This window comes from Silurus aristotelis (assembly GCF_946808225.1).
Source record: "Silurus aristotelis genome assembly, chromosome: 15".
In the NCBI taxonomy this organism is placed as follows: Eukaryota; Metazoa; Chordata; class Actinopteri; order Siluriformes; family Siluridae; genus Silurus; species Silurus aristotelis.
Window position 1 is genome coordinate 1,822,461 of NC_139588.1, and position 19,603 is coordinate 1,842,063.

The window sequence follows — 19,603 nt, forward strand, 5'->3', positions numbered from 1 at the left end:
AGAGTTTGAGCTTTGTGGCAGTTTCTGTGTTGTCTCTCACAAAGCGAGCATAAAAGTCATTAAGCTCATTCAAAAAGAGGACATCAGTGGCAGCGGGGGTGGGGTGTGAGGATTTGTAATCACTGATGGCCTGGATGCCTTGCCACATGCGTCGAGGGTCAGAGTTGGAAAAATGCTCCTCTATCTTTAGCTTGTAGCAGTGCTTGGCCTCTTTGATGCCACTCTACAGGTTAGCTCGGGATGTGCTGTAGGCCTGAGCATCACCTGACCTGAAGGCAGTAGTGCGTGCCTTCAGCAGGAGGCGCACCTCCTTGTTCATCCATGGCTTCTGATTTGGGTCTGTGATGATCTGTTTCTGGGTAGTAACACTGTCTATGGTGGAACTGATGTAATCTAGTACAGAGGAGGTGTAGCAATCTATGTCTGTGTGAGTGTCACTGGTGGCCTGAGAAGCAAATGCACTCCAGTCTGTGTGTAGAAACCTTTCCTGAAGTGTGAAATCTGCCTCTGCGGGCCACACCTTGATGGTTCTCACTGGTGGCTTTACCCGGTTGATGAGGGGTGCATATTTGGGGCTGAGGAACAAAGAAAGGTGATCTGACTGTCCCAGGTGGGGGAGGGGTGTTGCAACGTAAGCTCCAGCCATGTTTGTGTATACATGGTCTAAAGTTTTGTTCCCTCTGGTGTGACAGGAAACATGCTGATGAAATTCTGGAAGCACTGCCTTTAAGTTTGAGTGATTAAAATCTCCCGCAACAATAAACGCAGCTTCCGGGTGAACAGTCTGTTGTTTACTGATGGCCGCATAAAGTTATTTTATAGCGAGCTTAGCATCAGCATCAGGGGGAATGTAAGCAGCAGTAATGATAGTGGAAGTGAACTCCCGCGGTAGATAAAGCGGTCTACATTTAACCATGAGAAACTCCAGGTTAGCTAAACAATGACTCTCAACAATAACAGAGTTCGTGCACCAAGCTTTGTTAAGGTAAATGCACAATCTACCGCCTCTGGTCTTACCGGAGCCATCTAATGTCCTATCCGCCCGGAGTGTGTGTCGTCCCGCTAGCTCAATAGCGTTGTCCGGAATGCCGCTGTGTAGCCATGTTTCTGTGAAGATCATGACATTACAGTTCCGAAGTTTCATGCTGTGTGTGATGCTGAGTCGAATCTCCTCCATTTTGTTTACCAGTGACCGAACATTGGTGAGGAAGATGCTGGGTAAAGAGAGCCGGTGTGGTGTTAGCTTTAGCTTAGCTTTCACTCCACCACGCTTCCCCCGCCTTTGTTTACGATCTCGACGCCGCCTGCGAGCACTTTCGCCCGGCCGGGTAGAGTGAGCTGCCTCGGGTGCTCTGGTGATCTCAGAAAGGAGATGAAGGTTGTGGATAAAACTGTCAGGAAGTTGAAAACCAATATCCAAAAGCTCACTTTGGGTGTACGAAGTATATGTACAGCTGTTCTGCACGAACAGACCCGATATGAGCAACAGAAATACAGCAAAATTGCAGATTCTGGAAAGACCCTGAGCCTCGCGATGTGCTCGCGCCGCCATCTTGGATCAGATGTGACATAGTGATCGATTCAATTACAATGGTGCGGAAAAACCCCCCACTAAAAGCAGCAAATAACAGCAGCAGTAAACGATCACATTTTTAGTCACTGTTGTGGTTTTCAGCGAATGATTATGCATTTGTACACCAATGCTTATTTTTTTCCTTTTTTTGAAATCAAGCCTGTAAGCATGCTGCGTTTCTCTGTTCCATTCTCTTTATATAGCATTTTTATATAGCATTTTTCTACAACAGTAACTTCTGTTTTAAACATGATTTACTGTGTAATTCAAATGTTTGTTTTTATTGTTGGTATATTTAATTTATGCATATATCATAATTATTATACAAAATGTAATTAATTATATTCTAGATGATCTTTATAACTGAACAAAATATCTGTATTTTTTGAAGCATGGTTGTTAATTTGTCATTTGCATTTATCATTAAAAACAATACAAATGTTAATGTACACAAATTATACCTTCCATACTCAAATGCTTTATTTTTTATTTTATTTTATTTTTTTAACAGAAACAACCCAGCATGAGTGATTGTTTTAAAGGAAAAATTCCCCATGTACTCCTCAGCAAGCAGCCACTATGACCTTTATAATGTCAAAATTAAAGATAGTTAAACTCAATATATGACCTTGAAATTTTTTTTAAATACACTTTTATACATAAGTCTTCTATATAGTTATAATAAGCAAAACTTATTAAAAATACACACACACACACACGCACGCACGCACGCACGCACGCACGCACGCACACATATATATATATATATATATATATATATATATATATATATATATATATATATATTTATATATATATATATATATATATATATATATATATATATATATTTATATATACAGTGGGTACGGAAAGTATTCAGACCCCCTTAAATTTTTCACTTTTTGTTATATTGCAGCCATTTGCTAAAATCATTTAAGTTCATTTCTTTTCCTCATGAATGTACACACAGCTCCCCATACTGACAGAAAAACACAGAATTGTTGACCTTTTTGCAGATTTATTAAAAAAGAAAAACTGAAATATCACATGGTCCTAAGTATTCAGACCCTTTGCTGTGACACTCATATATTTAACTCAGGTGCTCTCCATTTCTTCTGATCATCCTTAAGATGGTTCTACACCTTCATTTGAGTCCAGAAATTTTTGATTATACTGATTGGACTTGATTAGGAAAGCCACACACCTGTTTATATAAGACCTTACAGATCACAATGCATGTCAGAGCAAATGAGAATCATTAAGGTCAAAGGAACTGCCTGAAGAGCTCAGAGACAGAATTGTGGCAAGGCACAGATCTGGCCAAGCTTCCAAAAAAATTTCTGCTGCACTTAAGGTTCCTAAGAGCACAGTGGCCTCCGTAATCCTTAAATGGAAGACGTTTGGGACGACCAGAACCCTTCCTAGAGCTGGCCGTCCGGCCAAACTGAGCTATCGGGGGAGAAGAGCCTTGGTGAGAGAGGTAAAGAAGAACCCAAAGATCACTGTGGCTGAGCTCCAGAGATGCAGTCGGGAGATGGGAGAAAGTTTTAGAAAGTCAACCATCACTGCAGCCCTTCACCAGTGGGGCTTTATAGCAGAGTGGCCGGACGGAAGCCTCTCCTCAGTGCAGGACACATGAAAACCCGCATGGAGTTCTCCAAGATGGTGAGAAATAAGATTCTCTGGTCTGATGAGACCAAGATAGAACTTTTTGGCCTTAATTCTAAGTGGTATGTGTGGAGAAAACCAGGCACTGCTCATCCCTTGTCCAATACAGTCTCAACAGTGAAGCATGGTGGTGGCAGCATCATGCTGTGTGGGTGTTTTTCAGCTTCAGGGACAGGACGACTGGTTGCAATCAAGGGAAAGATGAATATCTATCCAAGGACAGGGATATCCTGGACGAAAACCTTCTCCAGAGTGCTTTGGACCTCAGACTGGGCTGAAGGTTTACCTTCCAACAAGACAATGACCCTAAGCACACAGCTAAAATAACGAAGGAGTGGCTTCACAACAACTCCGTGACTGTTCTTAAATGGCCCAGCCAGAGCCCTGACTTAAACCCAATTGAGCATCTCTGGAGAGACCTAAAAATAGCTGTCCACCAACGTTTACCGTCCAACCTGACAGAACTGGAGAGGATCTGCAAGGAGGAATGGCAGAGGATCCCCAAATCCAGGTGTGAAAGACTTGTTGCATCTTTCCCAAAAAGACTCATGGCTGTATTAGATCAAAAGGGGGCTTCTACTAAATACTGAGCAAAGGGTCTGAATACTTAGGACCATGTGATATTTCAGTTTTTCTTTTTTAATAAATCTGCAACAGTGTCAACAATTCTGTGTTTTTCTGTCAGTATGGGGAGCTATGTGTACATTAATGAGGAAAAGAAATTAACTTAAATGATTTTAGCAAATGGCTGCAAAATAAAAAGAGTGAAAAATTTAAGGGGGTCTGAATACTTTCCGTACCCACTGTATATATATATATATATATATATATATATATATATATATATATATATATATATATATATATATATATATATATATACACACACACACACACTCACCGGCCACTTTATTAGGTACACCTTACTTGTACTGGGTTGGATCCCCTTTTGCCTTCAGAACTGCCTTAATCCTTCGTGGCATAAATTCAACAAGGTACTGGAAACATTCCTCAGAGATTTTGGTCCATATTGACATGATAGCATCACGCAGTTGCTGCAGATTTGTCGGCTGCACATCCATGATGCAAATCTCCCGTTCCACCATATCCCTAAGGTGCTCTTTTGGATTGAGATCTGGTGACTGTGGAGGCCATTTGAGTACAGTGAACTCATTGTCATGTTCAAGAAACCAGTCTGAGATGATTCGCTCTTTATGACATGGTGCGTTATCCTGTTGGAAGTAGCCATCAGAAGATGGGTACACTGTGGTCATAAAGGGATGGACATGGTCAGCAACAATACTCAGGTAGGCTGTGGCGTTCACACGATGCTCAATTGGTACTAATGGGCCCAAAGTGTGCCAAGAAAATATCCCCCACACCATTACACCACCACCAACACCAGCCTGAACCGTTGATACAAGGCAGGATGGATCCAAGCTTTCGTATTGTTGACGCCAAATTCTGACCCTACCATCCGAATGTCGCAGCAGAAATCGAGACTCATCAGGCCAGGCAACGTTTTTCCAATCTTCTATTGTCCAATTTTGGTGAGCTTGTGCAAATTGTAGCCTCAGTTTCCTGTTCTTAGCTGTCAGGAGTGGCACCTGGTGTGGTCTTCTGCTGCTGTAGCCCATCCGCCTCAAGGTTCGATGTGTTGTGCGTTCAGAGATGCTCGGTTGTAATGAGTGGTTATTTGAGTTACTGTTGCCTTTCTATCAGCTCGAACCAGTCTGGCCATTCTCCTCTGACCTCTGGCATCAACAAGGCATTTGCGCCCACAGAACTGCTGCTCACTGCGTGAAAATCCCAGTAGATCAGCAGTTTCTGAAATACTTAGACCAGCCCGTCTAGCACCAACAACAATGCAATGTTCAAAGTCACTTAAATCACCTTTCTTTCCCATTCTGACGCTCGGTTTGAACTGCAGCAGATCGTCTTGACCATGTCTACATGCCTAAATGCATTGAGTTGCTGCCATGTGATTGGCTGATTAGAAATTTGCGTTAACGGGCAGTTGGACAGGTGTAGCTAATAAAGTGGCCGGTGAGTGTGATTTTATATATATATATAACTCTGATTAATTGCTTGAATGAAATAAAGAAATAAAACAATCACCCGATTGATTGACAGTCGAAATAGCAGTTACTTGCAGCCTGACATTTTAACAATGCTACCACTGACAGTTGTATTCTATTGACACTACTGAATACTACAGACACAATAGATGATTTTTTTCTTAATTAAATGAGATATAATGCGATATTTCCTAAGAACTCCTATTTTTATAATATTGACAGCACTGAGTACCACTGACAAAATTTCTTACTATTGACACAATAGTAAAACAAAAACAAACACAATTATAAGAAAGGTGACACATCTGTCTAAAATTAAACTAAAAAAATATATATATAAGCATATGGACAATTACTATTGCAATTTAACATCATTATTAAATTTTTTTACTTTTTAATTCTGTAGCATTTATTGTTTCTCTGAAACAACAGTTATAATATTGTTTTAAACTATTATTTCCTTCAAGCTTTGAATAATAAGAACACATGCATTAGTCGTCTTCTCTGACTACACCGAAAACAGACCCAAACAAATTTGCAGACTCGATGCTAAGAGAAACGTACAGAAAAAGACAAGCGGCCTGACACTGATTACGTTCAATTATGAATGTATACACATTGTTATATTGGCATATTGCATGTCAGTCACAATAAAATAAATACAAATGACTATAAATTGATTAAATACTTTTTTTTTTAAATCAATACTGAGTTAATTTAAAATAGTATACATGTTGTTGGTTCAAAGATTGTCTCACTGCAATAAGGATAAATATGGAGGGTTGTGTAATGAAGGGCATCCAGCATAAAACATGTGCCAACTCACAAACCAGAATTTAATTTTCACATCGATCCCAATTCCGTTTCTCCATCCACTTTCTCCTTCTGCTCTCCTGCACTTCCTCATTCCACCACCATGTCTCTTTGTCTTCCTTTCTATTTCCAGATGTCACACCAAGTACCTTTCTAGCTGTCTCCCTCATCACTTCTGCACTAGTTGCCCAGTCATCCAGCACCTTTTCACCACCACTCTTGTAAAAATTGCCAAATGTGTTCACTAGTGGAATTTATTTTTAGACTTTGCGATCCAGTTCTTCCCAGAGCAGTTCAATAGGATTTAGGTGAGGTGACTGGGCAAGCGATTCCATGATAGAGAACACTGCAGGTTGCTCTTAAAATAACACTTACAGAGCTTACACAGATATTAATTTATTACACTGCACAATGTGGGTTTGTTAATTAAACTGGTGTCTCAGATTCAGCTTAATCCATGCACAAGTAAAACATGTGAAATGTAATAAGTGCAATAGTTTAGCTGATGTAAAAAAAATATTAACTTTAAATTGAGTTTTTAGTGTTTAATACAATTGACCAAAAAAAAACAATAGTTCTTAAATCAGGAAATAAATAGTTGATTAAAACTTTTTTCCAAACTGAAATGTATTTATCCGTTCCATTCAACAGTTGTCTCATCACAATAAATAACATACACCGAGACAATTTTACACTATTGACACAATTTTTCACTATTAATGACAAAGCACTTAATGTAATAGCTCCTAAATCAATACTGAGAAATGTCTTTCAGCTGTCAAAAAGTAAAATGTATTTACCTGTTGTTTGGTTGGGCTGTTGTCCTACTGCAAAAAAGAACAAACATAGAACAGACATTTCACACTATTCACACTATTCAATACCCTGGACACAATTTTATAGCACTGACAATGCTGAATAGCTCAGACACAATTGAATATGACTGACCAAGAAACAGGAAGAAATGATCATAAATCAATATTGTGAAATGTGTCATATCTGTGTAAAGGTAAACGTATATACCTGTTGTTTGGTTTAATGATTGTCCTGCTGCATTAAAGTACCTACATATGGACAATTCTTTAACCTTAGATTCTAAAGTCTGGATACTGTTTAAACAGTTCTATACTATTAACACAATTTAACACCACTGGCCACTAAAAATACACAAATAAAAATAAAAATATATATTTTTTTAACAATCCTAAGAGGTATGTCATATGTCTAAATATATTCACAATCCATACTACTGACACAGTTTAACATCACTTACAAAATTTTATTCCATGGAAACTATACTGTATTATTGACAATGAAAACACTTTATGAAAATAGTTCCTAAATCAATACTGAGAAATGTCTCATATCTGTCTCAGATATATTTAAATATATTTACCAGTTAATTGTCTCAAAGGTCCTCCTGCTGAAATAAAGATCTAAATGTATTTACCTGTTTGGTTCAAGATTCGCCCCACTGCAAAAAAGAATACATATAGAAAAATGCCATTGACAACATTTTATACCATTGACCTAACTAAATACTAAATTTATTAAACAATACTGAGAAATCTATAATTTCTTTCCAAATTTACGCTGCTGGACCTGTTTAATACATAGTTTGACTTGATTCAATACTTTTCACAATACTGAATACTAATAACACAATTTAATACCACTGCCACAATTTCAAACAACTAACCAGAATATTTAAACAAATAGTTAACTATGTCAATACTGTTAATATATTACATATCTCTAAATTGTTTGGCTCAGAAGTTGTCCAGCTGCAATAAAGGACAAATATTTGGATGTTTATAGAAATATTAAACACTTGAGAAAATAGGTTCCCTTTCAGGAACTCGAGCTGCGTCAACAAAGCTTTTATAACGTTTCAGCGCTTTGAATCACAAGTGTAATCAGTCCAGTAGAAAGTGTGACGTCACCGGCGTGTTCAGGCTGTGTATGGCTTGCTTGAGAGTGGAGCACGCTGTCGGTTCTCTGTGCAGGAAGCCAACTGCGAAGATTCCTCGGGGTCACAGATGGACCTGCAGAGAGTCTGGAAATGGGCTTGTCCCTTTCTACTTCCTCACCAACCAGGTCCAGCGCTTGTTGGCAAGCTTCGAAAGCAACCCTTTTCGGGTTTTTTACACTTGCGGCAAAGTGTTTTGTTTGCCTCTCTTCCATCGAGGAGGTGGGGGTCATGTTCTGCGAACCTTTCTGTTTTGGGGAGCTACTGGAGGCAGTGTCTCGGGCTGTAGCCAAGCTAGATATAGACTGGCCGGCTTTTCAGCAGAAAGCTTTCTCTTCCAGCAAGCTTGATGAGCCCTGCAACCTGCGTAACAACCTCTGGGGGTTGCCATTCTTTCTGGAATTGCACACCTCAGTGTGCAGGTCCTGGGCTAAGCCTTTTTTGGCACACCTTCTCAGTCACATAGTATCTCTATACTCTAATATAATGCTCAGGTTTCAGGAGGCTAAAGTCCCAAGAAATTAAGGATGTGAGGACTGTCATTTTCAATAAGAGGGCTTCAGACAAAATATCCTGGCATAGGTTATTTTGACGGAAAGGGGCGCTGTGCACCTCATTATGCAGTGCCTGCCCTGCTTCAGGGCATGGCCAGCTCCAGCAAATGCTCTCCTCATTCCGCTCGGTACTGTAGTGGACTTGAAGGGTTTGCCATGCAGGAGGCCCCTAGAGCTGTACCAGGGCAAAAGCTCCGGCTCTACGTATAACAGAGGTCAGTCTTGAGGGACTGATTCCCTTAAGAGATGATCTAGCAGTCTAGAGGTTCTGCTAGACATATTTTATGGGTCCTGCGCACTGTAGACATAGGCGAGTTATTTCAGTTCGGGTCTTGTTCACCCCGGCTCAACGGTGCCCTGGTGGGGTTGGAGCAGGCTCTGATTATGGAACAAAAAGCAGATACTCTCCTGAGGAAGGAGGCCACCAAGGTGGTCTCTCCATCAGACAGCCGGTACTTCATAGTTTGCAAAAAGAATGGAGAGTTGTGTCCTATACTCATCTATATTAGCTGAACCGTTCACTTTAACCCTCAGGTTCAAGAGGCTCCGGCTCTAGGCACACCAGAGGTCAGTTTTAAGAGAGTGATTCCTTTAATAGACTATATAGCGATCTGCCAGATGTGTTTTGCTGGGTTCTGCAAGTCTCATTTCCACCAGTTCAACCGGGTGTACCACACCCTGATGGGGCCCAAGCAGGCTCTGGGCATGGAACACATGAATTTCCTGAGGCTTACTTTTAGGGCCAAAGCTTATCAATACCGGGTCCTTCCATTTCATCTTGCGCTCTTACCCTGCACACTCACAAAGTCCATATTCTAGATTATATTGATGATTGTTTGATACTGGCTCAATCGGAGCCAGCATCGAGATGTCGTTCTTGCCCACATTAGGAAGCTAGGGTTAAGGCTGAACACCAAAATGAGTGTGCTTTCCCCATTCCTGAGAATCACCAATAAGGGGTAGTACAGGATTTATGCGTTATGCTTGAATCCCCTCTCCGTCCTCAGGGCAAGAGAGTGAGCGAAGGCTATATATGTGATTCCACTTGGCCTCCTGCACATGAGACCCCTCCAGTGGTGGCTCACAGCCCAAGGGTTCTCTTTTGGAAGGGCAGTCCAATCCATACGATTAAGGTGACCTGGCGAGACTTACGTGCCTTAGATTTGTGGTGAGATCCTGGGTTCCTGTCTCAGGACCCATGCTGGGAGTTTCTGGTCATCGGGTAATGCTTACAACAGATGCGTCCCTTACAGGCTGGGGAGCAGTCATGAATGGCCACTCTGCACAAGGTCTCTGGGGAACACACATTTGCACACATGGCATATCAACTACCGGGAGATGTTGGCCATGCTTTAAGCATTCAAGCATTACCCTCCAGACCTCAAGGCTTACCATGTTTCGGTCAATACGAACAACAGGTTGGTGGTTTCTACATCAACCCCCAGGGGGTCTGCAATCTTGCCTTCTATACAAGCTGGCACATCTAAAACTCCTATGGGCCCAGGGAAAGCTGGTCTCCATGAGGGCAGCATATATATCAGGCCACTTAAAGCAGACGCTCTTTCGAGATAAGGGTCAATGTTCGGAAAATGGCGACTCCACTCTGTGATAATGGAGCAATTTTATGAGAGATTTTACAGAGCTCAGGTGTACCTGACATCGCACTGTCCTCTCTAGTTGGGTAGGGTTGGATGCCTTGGTAAAGCTGCGGCATGCCTTTCCCTCTATCACGCTTCTCCTGGGAGTTCTGGAGAGAGTTTGCCGGGACGGAGTCCATCTCCTTCTGGTGGCCCCACAGCGGACCTGGTAGTCCTTCTCAAACACCCTCCCTGGAAGATTTATCTCAGGAGGGATATTCTCTCTCATGCAGGGGGCACAGTATGCCACCCAAAACTGTGGAAGCTGTGGCTGTGGTCCCTGAGGGTGCACAGCGTCTAGCCTCAGGTCTCTCCACCAAGGTGGTGAGACTATTCTCCAATCCAGAGCTCCCTCCATGAGGAGGTCGTACACCACAAGATGGCACCTGTTCATGGCAAGGTGCAATCTGCACCAATTGGATCCAGTTGGATCTGTCTGATTGGTTCAGTGCTGGAATACATTCAGGAACATTCCTTATATCATTCAGGAATGATTGCGGCATATCATGACCCCCTTGCGGGGCAGTGTCTGGGTAGAACCCATTGGTGACAGGATTTCTCCATAGTACACAGAGGTTGAGGCCTGGCACGACCTAGAGTGCATGCCTGGGTCTTGGCTGTCATCTTGGGGGCCCTATCGGAGCCTTCTTTTCAAGCCTTGGTTTTGGCTAAAAATACCAAAATAAAATATATATATATATATATTATTTATTAATTTTTTTTAAATGATCCTAAGAGATATGTCATATGTCTAAATATATTCACAATCTATACTGCTGACACAGTTTAACACCACTTACAAAATTTTATTCCATGGAAACTATACTGTATCATTGACAATAAAAAACACTTTATGAAAATAGTTCCTAAATCAATACTGAGAAATGTCTCATATCTGTCTAGATTTAAATATAATGACCAGTTGTTTGGCTCAACGGTCCTCCTGCTGAAATAAAGATCATACATACAGACAATTTAATACCACTGGCAAAACTGAATACTGTCAGGATCTGAGAAATCCAGCTATGTCTCAGTCTTTTAGTTTATTTTTTTCACTGCTTGTGTTTTTCTGTTTATTTTTCCACCCACCATATACAGTAATATATATATATATATATATATATATATATATATATATATATATATATATATATATATATATATATATATATATACACACACACAGTGAGGAAAATAAGTATTTGAACACCCTGCTATTTTGCAAGTTCTCCCACTTAGAAATCATGGAGGGGTCTGAAATTGTCATCGTAGGTGCATGTCCACTGTGAGAGACATAATCTAAAAAAAAATCCAGAAATCACAATGTATGATTTTTAAACAATTTATTTGTATGATACAGCTGCAAATAAGTATTTGAACACCTGTCTATCAGCTAGAATTCTGACCCTCAAAGACCTGTTAGTCTGCCTTTAAAATGTCCACCTCCACTACATTTATTATCCTAAATTAGATGCACCTGTTTGAGGTCGTTAGCTGCATAAAGACACCTGTCCACCCCATACAATCAGTAAGAATCCAACTACTAACATGGCCAAGACCAAAGAGCTGTCCAAAGACACTAGAGACAAAATTGTACACCTCCACAAGGCTAGCTAGTTAGTTAGTTAGTTAGTTAGTTTATTTTTTTCTTCAGGGGTTTAGGCTGAAGTGAAACACTTATTGATGCCTAACCCTATTTACAAAACAATTTTAATTACCCAACATGAGGCAACAGTAATCAGAAAACAGCAAAGTGATAACAGATGTAAGAATATTACCAGCTATATATGAACAGCTCATACAGATAAAATAAAAATATTTTTCAAATATAATCCATTACTAATAACATTACACAAATCACCTTGTCTATTATCCTCTAAACATTCCATTACCCTAATACTGCCATATATCATTACATAATACACCGGCCTTTTACTAGTTTTAATGATCTTTAAACTAAACTGAACAATATAATTCTAATGCAATATAACTACCAATCACATTTCATTAGAATTTTTTTTTTGAACACCTTTATTGATATAGATTGTTTTATTTTGTCCTCCAGACTATTCCACAGATTGACTCCTCTAACTGAGAAACACCTCGCTTTAGTATTGGTCCTAACTTTATTTTTTTGATAGACCCCGATTCCTCTCAAATTATATCGAGTCTCTCTTAGCTTAAACCTCTCCTGAATACAGACTGGGAGCTTAAAATTGTGAACCTTATACATCATTACAGCTGTGCTTAGATCAACCAAATCCTGTCATTTCAATGCATTCATTTTAATAAACAATGGGTTAGTTGGGGCGTAATAATCAACTCTATTAACAATTCTAATAGCCTTCTTCTACAATATGAAGATAGGTTTGATAATAGATTTATAATTATTCCCCCATATTTCCACACAATAGTTTTTAAGTACGGAAGAATGAGCGAATTGTATAATAAATATAATGAATTTTGATTTATCAATGATTTAATTTTACACATTATACCAATAGTTTTAGATATTTTTGTCTTTAAATAATTTATGTGTAATTTCCAATTGAGTTTATCATTAACATGGATACCCAAAAATTTTGTATAACACTCTCTCAATTTCTATATGATTAATTTTTATTTTTATTGGTTCCTCAATTTTTCTATTTCCAAAAATAATATATTTAGTTTTATTCAAATTCATTGATAGTTTGTTATAGTCAAACCAAGTTTTTAATTTAGAAAGCTCTTTTTCCACTATCTTCAAAAGAAAATCTAAATTTTGTCCAGAGCAAAAGAGACTAGTATCATCGGCAAACAAGATACAATTTAACTTTGTTAATACCTTCGGAATATCATTTATGTACATTATAAACAGCTTTGGCCCCAGTATAGAGCCCTGTGGCACTCCATGCGTTATATTTGTTCTTTCAGAGTCAAAGTTGTTTATATGTACATATTGATCTCTGCCACTAAGATAATCTCTCAATCAATCATGGGCAATGCCTCTTATACCATATCATTCTACTTTAGCCAACAGGTAATTATGATCAATGGTATCAAATGCCTTGCTCAAATCAATAAAGACACCGACAGTGTACTCTCCATTGTCAAACGCTGTAGATATCTCCTGTAGTGTCTTAAACGTATAGTATCTTAAATGTGTAATATCTAAAAGCCTTAACTCATACAATTCTACAAATGGTGTCCTGAAACGGCCAAAGTTAATTACTGAACCATCTGGCCAGATGTTTTCCTTTAAGCCAAATGTATGAAAGGCCCATAGTGCTTATCTTATGAGCCGTGACTGAGAAAATGAAACGGATGGTCGTCTTTAAATCAGTATAAGCCGAAGTATAGAATATGATCCAGGATGCACATCCTCTTGGGAAAAGACCTCTGACCCGTTCTCACTGTATGTTAAGATGAATGGTCTGGGAAAGTTAGCGCTGGTACATTTGAGATATATTAAATCTGGACAAAGACAGGTTTCTCTTTAAGATAAACATTATTGCACAGTAGGCTCATATACATCTGTTATGCATTAAGAGGCGGACCCAGAGAATGATCAGAATATATAATAAGTGTGCAGCCATGGATCGGGAGTCAGACTTTGAATCAGAGCGTGCTGACTCCAGGCTTGACCGGAAGGCCTGTAAAGATGCTATATTTCTGTGCTGAATAAAAATCATTATTTACACGAAATAACTGCGTCTACGGAGATTCCTTCCAACCGACAGCTACACTCCATCAAGACGACGAAATACACAACACTCCTCAACCAGTTCAATGACTGCCATTGAGGTTGCTCTATTTGCCCTGAAACCAAATTGATAATCTGAAATAAGGTTGAATTTATTGAGATAATCAAGTCTTATAACATATAACTTTTCTAAAATTTTGGAAAATTGTGAAAGTAATGAGATTGGCCTGTAGTTTGTAAATTGATGTTTATCTCCAATTTTAAAAATGGGTACTACCTTGGCCGTTTTCATTTTAGACGGAAAGATGCCCGTAAAAAAATATTGATTACAAATATATGTAAGTGGAGCAACAATACTATGTATAATTTATTTTACTACGATCATATCAAAATCAAAACAGTCTGTTGACCTCTTATTCTTAAATTTAGTCACAATTTGAATAATTTAATTTTCATCCACACTCCTCAAAAACAAAGAGCTCACATTTCCTTTAATAATATTTTGATCTATTTCCTTTACCTCTGATGGTTGAGGGATTTCATTAGCTAGAGTGGGTCCAACATTTACAAAAAAAAATTGTTGAACGCCATTGATATTTCCTTATTACCGTTTAAGATTTGGCCGTCTTTCTCAAAATAATTTGGAAAATCATTTTTATTAGTTTGCTTCTTAATAATACTATTCAATAATTTCCAAGTACTGTGGATGTTGTTTTTGTGCTGTTCCAAAATATTATGATAATAAACTTTTCTATTAGATCTTATTATGTTAATTAACTTATTTTTGTACACTTTATATTTGTTCTCTACTTCTTTAGTTCTATGTTTTATAAATAATTTGTGGAGGTATTTTTTCTTTTTGCAAGCGTTGGCTATGCCCTTTGTTATCCATGGTTTCTCTAAGTTGGTTCTGTCTTTAATAGAGTATTCCTTTAGTGGGCAATGTTTATCATAAAGACTTACTAGTGTAGACAAAAAAATGTCATAGGCCTTGTCAGGATCAGAGGTGGCATAGACCTTGTCCCATGTCTGGTTAAACAAATCAGTTTTTAAGGCAAACATGGTTTCAGGGGTTCTATTACGTATAATTCTAATCTGATCTACTTTGAACACAGTAGCCTTATATAGAAGTTCAAGGCTGGAAAGGGCTACGGGGAAATTGCCAAGCATCTTGGTGAAAAAAGGTCTACTGTTGGAGCAATCATTAGAAAATGGAGGAAGCTAAACATGACTGTCAATCTCCCTCGGACTGGGGCTCCATGCAAGATCTCACCTCGTGGGGTCTCAATGATCCTAAGGAAGGTGAGAAATCAGCCCAGAACTACACAGGAGGAGCTGGTCAATGACCTGAAAAGAGCTAGGACCACCGTTTCCAAGGTTACTGTTGGTAATACACTAAGACGTCATGGTTTAAAATCATGCATGGCACGGAAGGTTCCACTGCTTAAACCAGCACATGTCCAGGCACGTCTTAAGTTTGCCAATGACCATTTGGATGATCCAGAGGAGTCATGGGAGAAAGTCATGTGGTCAGATAAGACCAAAATAGAACTTTTGGGTCATAATTCCACTAAACGTGTTTGGAGGAAGAAGAATGATGAGTACCATCCCAAGAACACCATCCCTACTGTGAAGCATGGGGGTGGTAGCATCATGCATTTGGGGTGTTTTTCTGCACATGGGACAGGGCGACTGCACTGTATTAAGGAGAGGATGACCGGGGCCATGTATTGCGAGATTTTGGGGAAGAACCTCCTTCCCTCAGTTAGAGCATTGAAGATGGGTCGAGGCTGGGTCTTCCAACATGACAATGACCCGAAGCACACAGCCAGGATAACCAAGGAGTGGCTCTGTAAGAAGCATATCAAGGTTCTGGCGTGGCCTAGCCAGTCTCCAGACCTAAACCCAATAGAGAATCTTTGGAGGGAGCTCAAACCTGACTGATCTAGAGAAGATCTGTGTGGAGGAGTGGGCTAAAATCCCTCCTGCAGTGTGTGCAAACCTGGTGAAAAACTACAGGAAACGTTTGACCTCTGTAATTGCAAACAAAGGCTCCTGTACCAAATATTAACATTGACTTTCTCAGGTGTTCAAATACTTATTTGCAGCTGTATTATACAAATAAATAGTTTAAAAATCATACATTGTGATTTCTGGATTTTTTTTTTTAGATTATGTCTCTCACAGTAGACATGCACCTACGATGACAATTTCAGACCCCTCCATGATTTCTAAGTGGGAGAACTTGCAAAATAGCAGGGTGTTCAAATACTTACTTTCCTCACTGTATATATATATATATATATATATATATATATATATATATATATATATATATATATATATATATATATATAAACACATTGAATAAATGTTTTTCCAAATCAAAACTATTTGACTATTTTATACTAAACATTTATTTACCTGTTGTTCGGTTTAATTGCTGTCCAACTGAAATAAAGAACATACACATAGACAATTCAATAAAATTAACCACAAAAAAAATCCCCATATCAAAATTGGAAAATGTGTCACAGCTGTGTGAATCTAAATGTATTTACCTGTTTGATTGAAGGTTTACTCCACCGCAAATAAGAGCATACATGTGGAAAATTGCCACTAAATACCCCTAGATGATTTTATTTATTTTTGTATTAAACAATACTGAGAAATGTGTCATATCTTTCCTAATTTTATCTGCTACCTGTTTGATACATGATTTTTCTCACATAAAAAATATATGTCAAATTTAATACTTTTTACAATACTGAATACTATTGACACAATTTAATACCACTGACACATTTAAGCACAATTGACCACCAAACACTATAGGACAAGGTTTCTAATTTAATAATTATGTATATATGAAATAAGTCACATCTCTCTAAACTGAAAAGTATTTACCTATTGTTTGGTTTGAAAGATGGCACAGTGCAATAAAGAACATACATATGAACAATTTAATACCTTGATTACAAAACACTACAAAATAGTAATGAATTAATTAAATGAATACTCCAAACAGAAAATCTGCATAAAATTAAAGTTTATTTACCTGTTGTTTGTCCTGTGGTTTGTCCCACTGTAATGGAGATCATATTTTACCAGTTTTAAACATAAAACAAAAGTTGTCATTAGAAATAAGCTTCAGTAATTGCAATTTTTGTCCTGTATAACAATTCGAATCTTTGAAAAACAGTCCCACAGGAGTCAATACATCATGGGAAATTTATGTTTAGCAAAATGTCTTTTAAAAGTTTCATAAATAGTTTAAACAGCAAGATTGCTTTTGACAAAAGAAAGTCATTCTTGGACAGGAAATAAACTTGACTGAGAGTCAAAGTGAGGAAATGTAGAGAAGTTTTTATAAATAATGTTATTGTTATGCTAAATAATGTACAATTTTCCTGCATATGGAGCCTTTTGGGACAACTTGTAGTTCTTACCATGGATTATCAGCACACACAGTGGAATTAGACGCATCATTGTGTTTAACTGGATCAAACACATCAAATCAAAACATTACAAATACATTATTTTTAAATCTTCACACTTTTCTTATGGAAATGCATTTTTTATTCATTTAATTACATTTTTGTTTTTCATTTATATTAATAGCTTTTTAATAGTTTGTGTACAGCATGTTTAATAAAATCTTTTTTTTTTCTTCTTACCTGAGTAGTTACTGCAGAGTAACCTCAGAAATCTGTTCTCTCTCTCTCTCTCTCTCTCTCTCTCTCTCTCTCTCTCTCTCTCTCTCTCTCTCTCTCTCTCTCTCTCTCTCTCTCTCTGTGATTACTGATCCCTCCCCGAGTCTACCTAAAACTTCTGCAGCAATTTCCTTTTACTCAGCATCATTCTATACAGTATATGTACTTTGTTTAAGTGGGTGGACCATAACTTACTTCAACTTTTAGAAATGTCCTAAACCAGTTCTTGGGCGAGTCAAAATATTAATTTCCTTGGTTTTTTTGCTAATTATATTTTACACAAAACATTTGTGATAAATGTTCTGGTGTAACTCAATGATCAGTCACTGGTTGGACAGGATGTTGTAAAGTTCCATGCAAATGTTCTCTTCAATAGAAAGCACACTGCAGTCTGCCAATATTCCATGGTTTTAGCAAAAAAAAATTACAACTGCACAATTTGTTATTTTGATAAATATATTTTATTTTGTATTTCTATTGAGATGATCTTTCTATAATCAGTGATTGCAGCAGTTACTTTTAAACTTTTTCCATACATTCTCTTGTCTCTTTTTTTAGTTGTTTGATGTTTTTCTTATTTTATTTTTTTAAAGATCTGTACAAAAACACACACAGGTCAGGTTCCTTCTATAGTTTAGAGTTTACATTTTAGATTACAAAGCATAAATGCTACAAATATTTGTTTGAGATTGTGAAAGATGATCTCTAGATTTGTATTAAGGTCATCATATTCATCTATAATAATTATTTTACTCTTACACTGAAGTCAATCCTCCCTGCCATGAAGTAACTGCACATAGTTTTGGACAAAACAAAACACATGGTTTTTGACTTCAGGTAGACTTGGAGTGACCACTATATACACACACACACACACACACACACACACACACACACACACACACACACACACACACACACACACACACACACCACAGAGAACTGCAGATACTGTATCTATGGACTATTTGAACATATGGACAATTTAATAACACTGACATATTTGAGCACAATTGACCACCAAACATGTATCTGTTTAAAGTGACATTTATTACCTGTTGTTTGGACCATTTTTTTGACTCTCTGCAACAAAGACCAGACACTTGAGGAAGTAGTTCTTAAGTTAATCCTGGGAAATAGGTCACATTTCTCCAAAATGAAACGTAGTTGCCCATTGTTTTCTTTGACAGTTGACACTAGACATAATTAGAGACATAAGTAAATAAAAGGAGCAAAAAGAAACATGAGAGAGTGTTTGAGTCTAGCTACAGTATATGGAGTATATTCTTACCCTTTTCATTCATCTTCACCACCTCTGCTGTTTGATTCATAAATATGAATTCATGAACATGAGGGAAAAAACTGTTGCACAGCCTGGATGTGAGGCCCGAATGCACCAGAACCTCTTTCCTGATGGTAGAAGGGTGAAGAGTGTGTGTGAAGGGTATGTGGGGTCGTCCACAATGCTGTTGGCTTTGCGGATGCAGCGTGTGGTGTAAATCTCCGTGATAGAGGGAAGAGAGACTTTGATGATCTACTCAGACGTCCTCACTACCTTTTGTCTTGTGATCCGAGACGGTACAGTTCCCAAACCAGGCAGCGATGCAGCTGTTAAAGATGCTCTCAATTGTCCCTCTGTAGAACATGGTCTGGATGGGGGAAGAAAGATGAGCTTTCCTCAGCCTTCTCAGGTGCTGCTAAGCTTTCTTGGTTATGCAGCTGGTGTTAAGTGACCAAGTGAAGTTCTTCATCAGATGAACACCAAGGAATTTGGTGCTCTTGACGATCTCCACGGAGGATCCATTGTTGTTCAGTGGAGAATGGCCGCCTTGTGTTCTCCTAAAGTTAACAACCATCTCTTTGACTTTGTCATTTTTCATGGAATTTTTATGGAATATCCTGGATTAGCT

The 19,603-nt window shown here is 38.3% G+C and overlaps 1 protein-coding gene across 2 annotated transcripts in view; it reads right to left on the minus strand.

Moving 5' to 3' along the window:
- Positions 1 to 17,478, minus strand: part of LOC310738049 (alpha-tectorin-like) — a 59,284-nt gene extending 41,806 nt beyond the window's left edge. The window contains exons 1-4 of one of the 2 annotated variants that reach the window (XM_083562914.1): positions 17,430 to 17,478; positions 17,039 to 17,065; positions 16,405 to 16,431; positions 11,215 to 11,241 (exon numbers count right to left, since the gene is read on the minus strand). In XM_083562914.1, the coding sequence (XP_083419040.1) occupies positions 11,215 to 11,241; positions 16,405 to 16,431; positions 17,039 to 17,065; positions 17,430 to 17,469 (121 nt within the window). In that variant the 5' untranslated portion in view covers positions 17,470 to 17,478. Of the gene's footprint in view, positions 1 to 6,935; positions 7,025 to 11,214; positions 11,242 to 16,404; positions 16,432 to 17,038; positions 17,066 to 17,429 lie in introns of those variants that run through there. The other variant, XM_083562915.1, reaches the window with a different exon arrangement.
- Between the last annotated feature and the right edge of the window lie 2,125 nt (positions 17,479 to 19,603).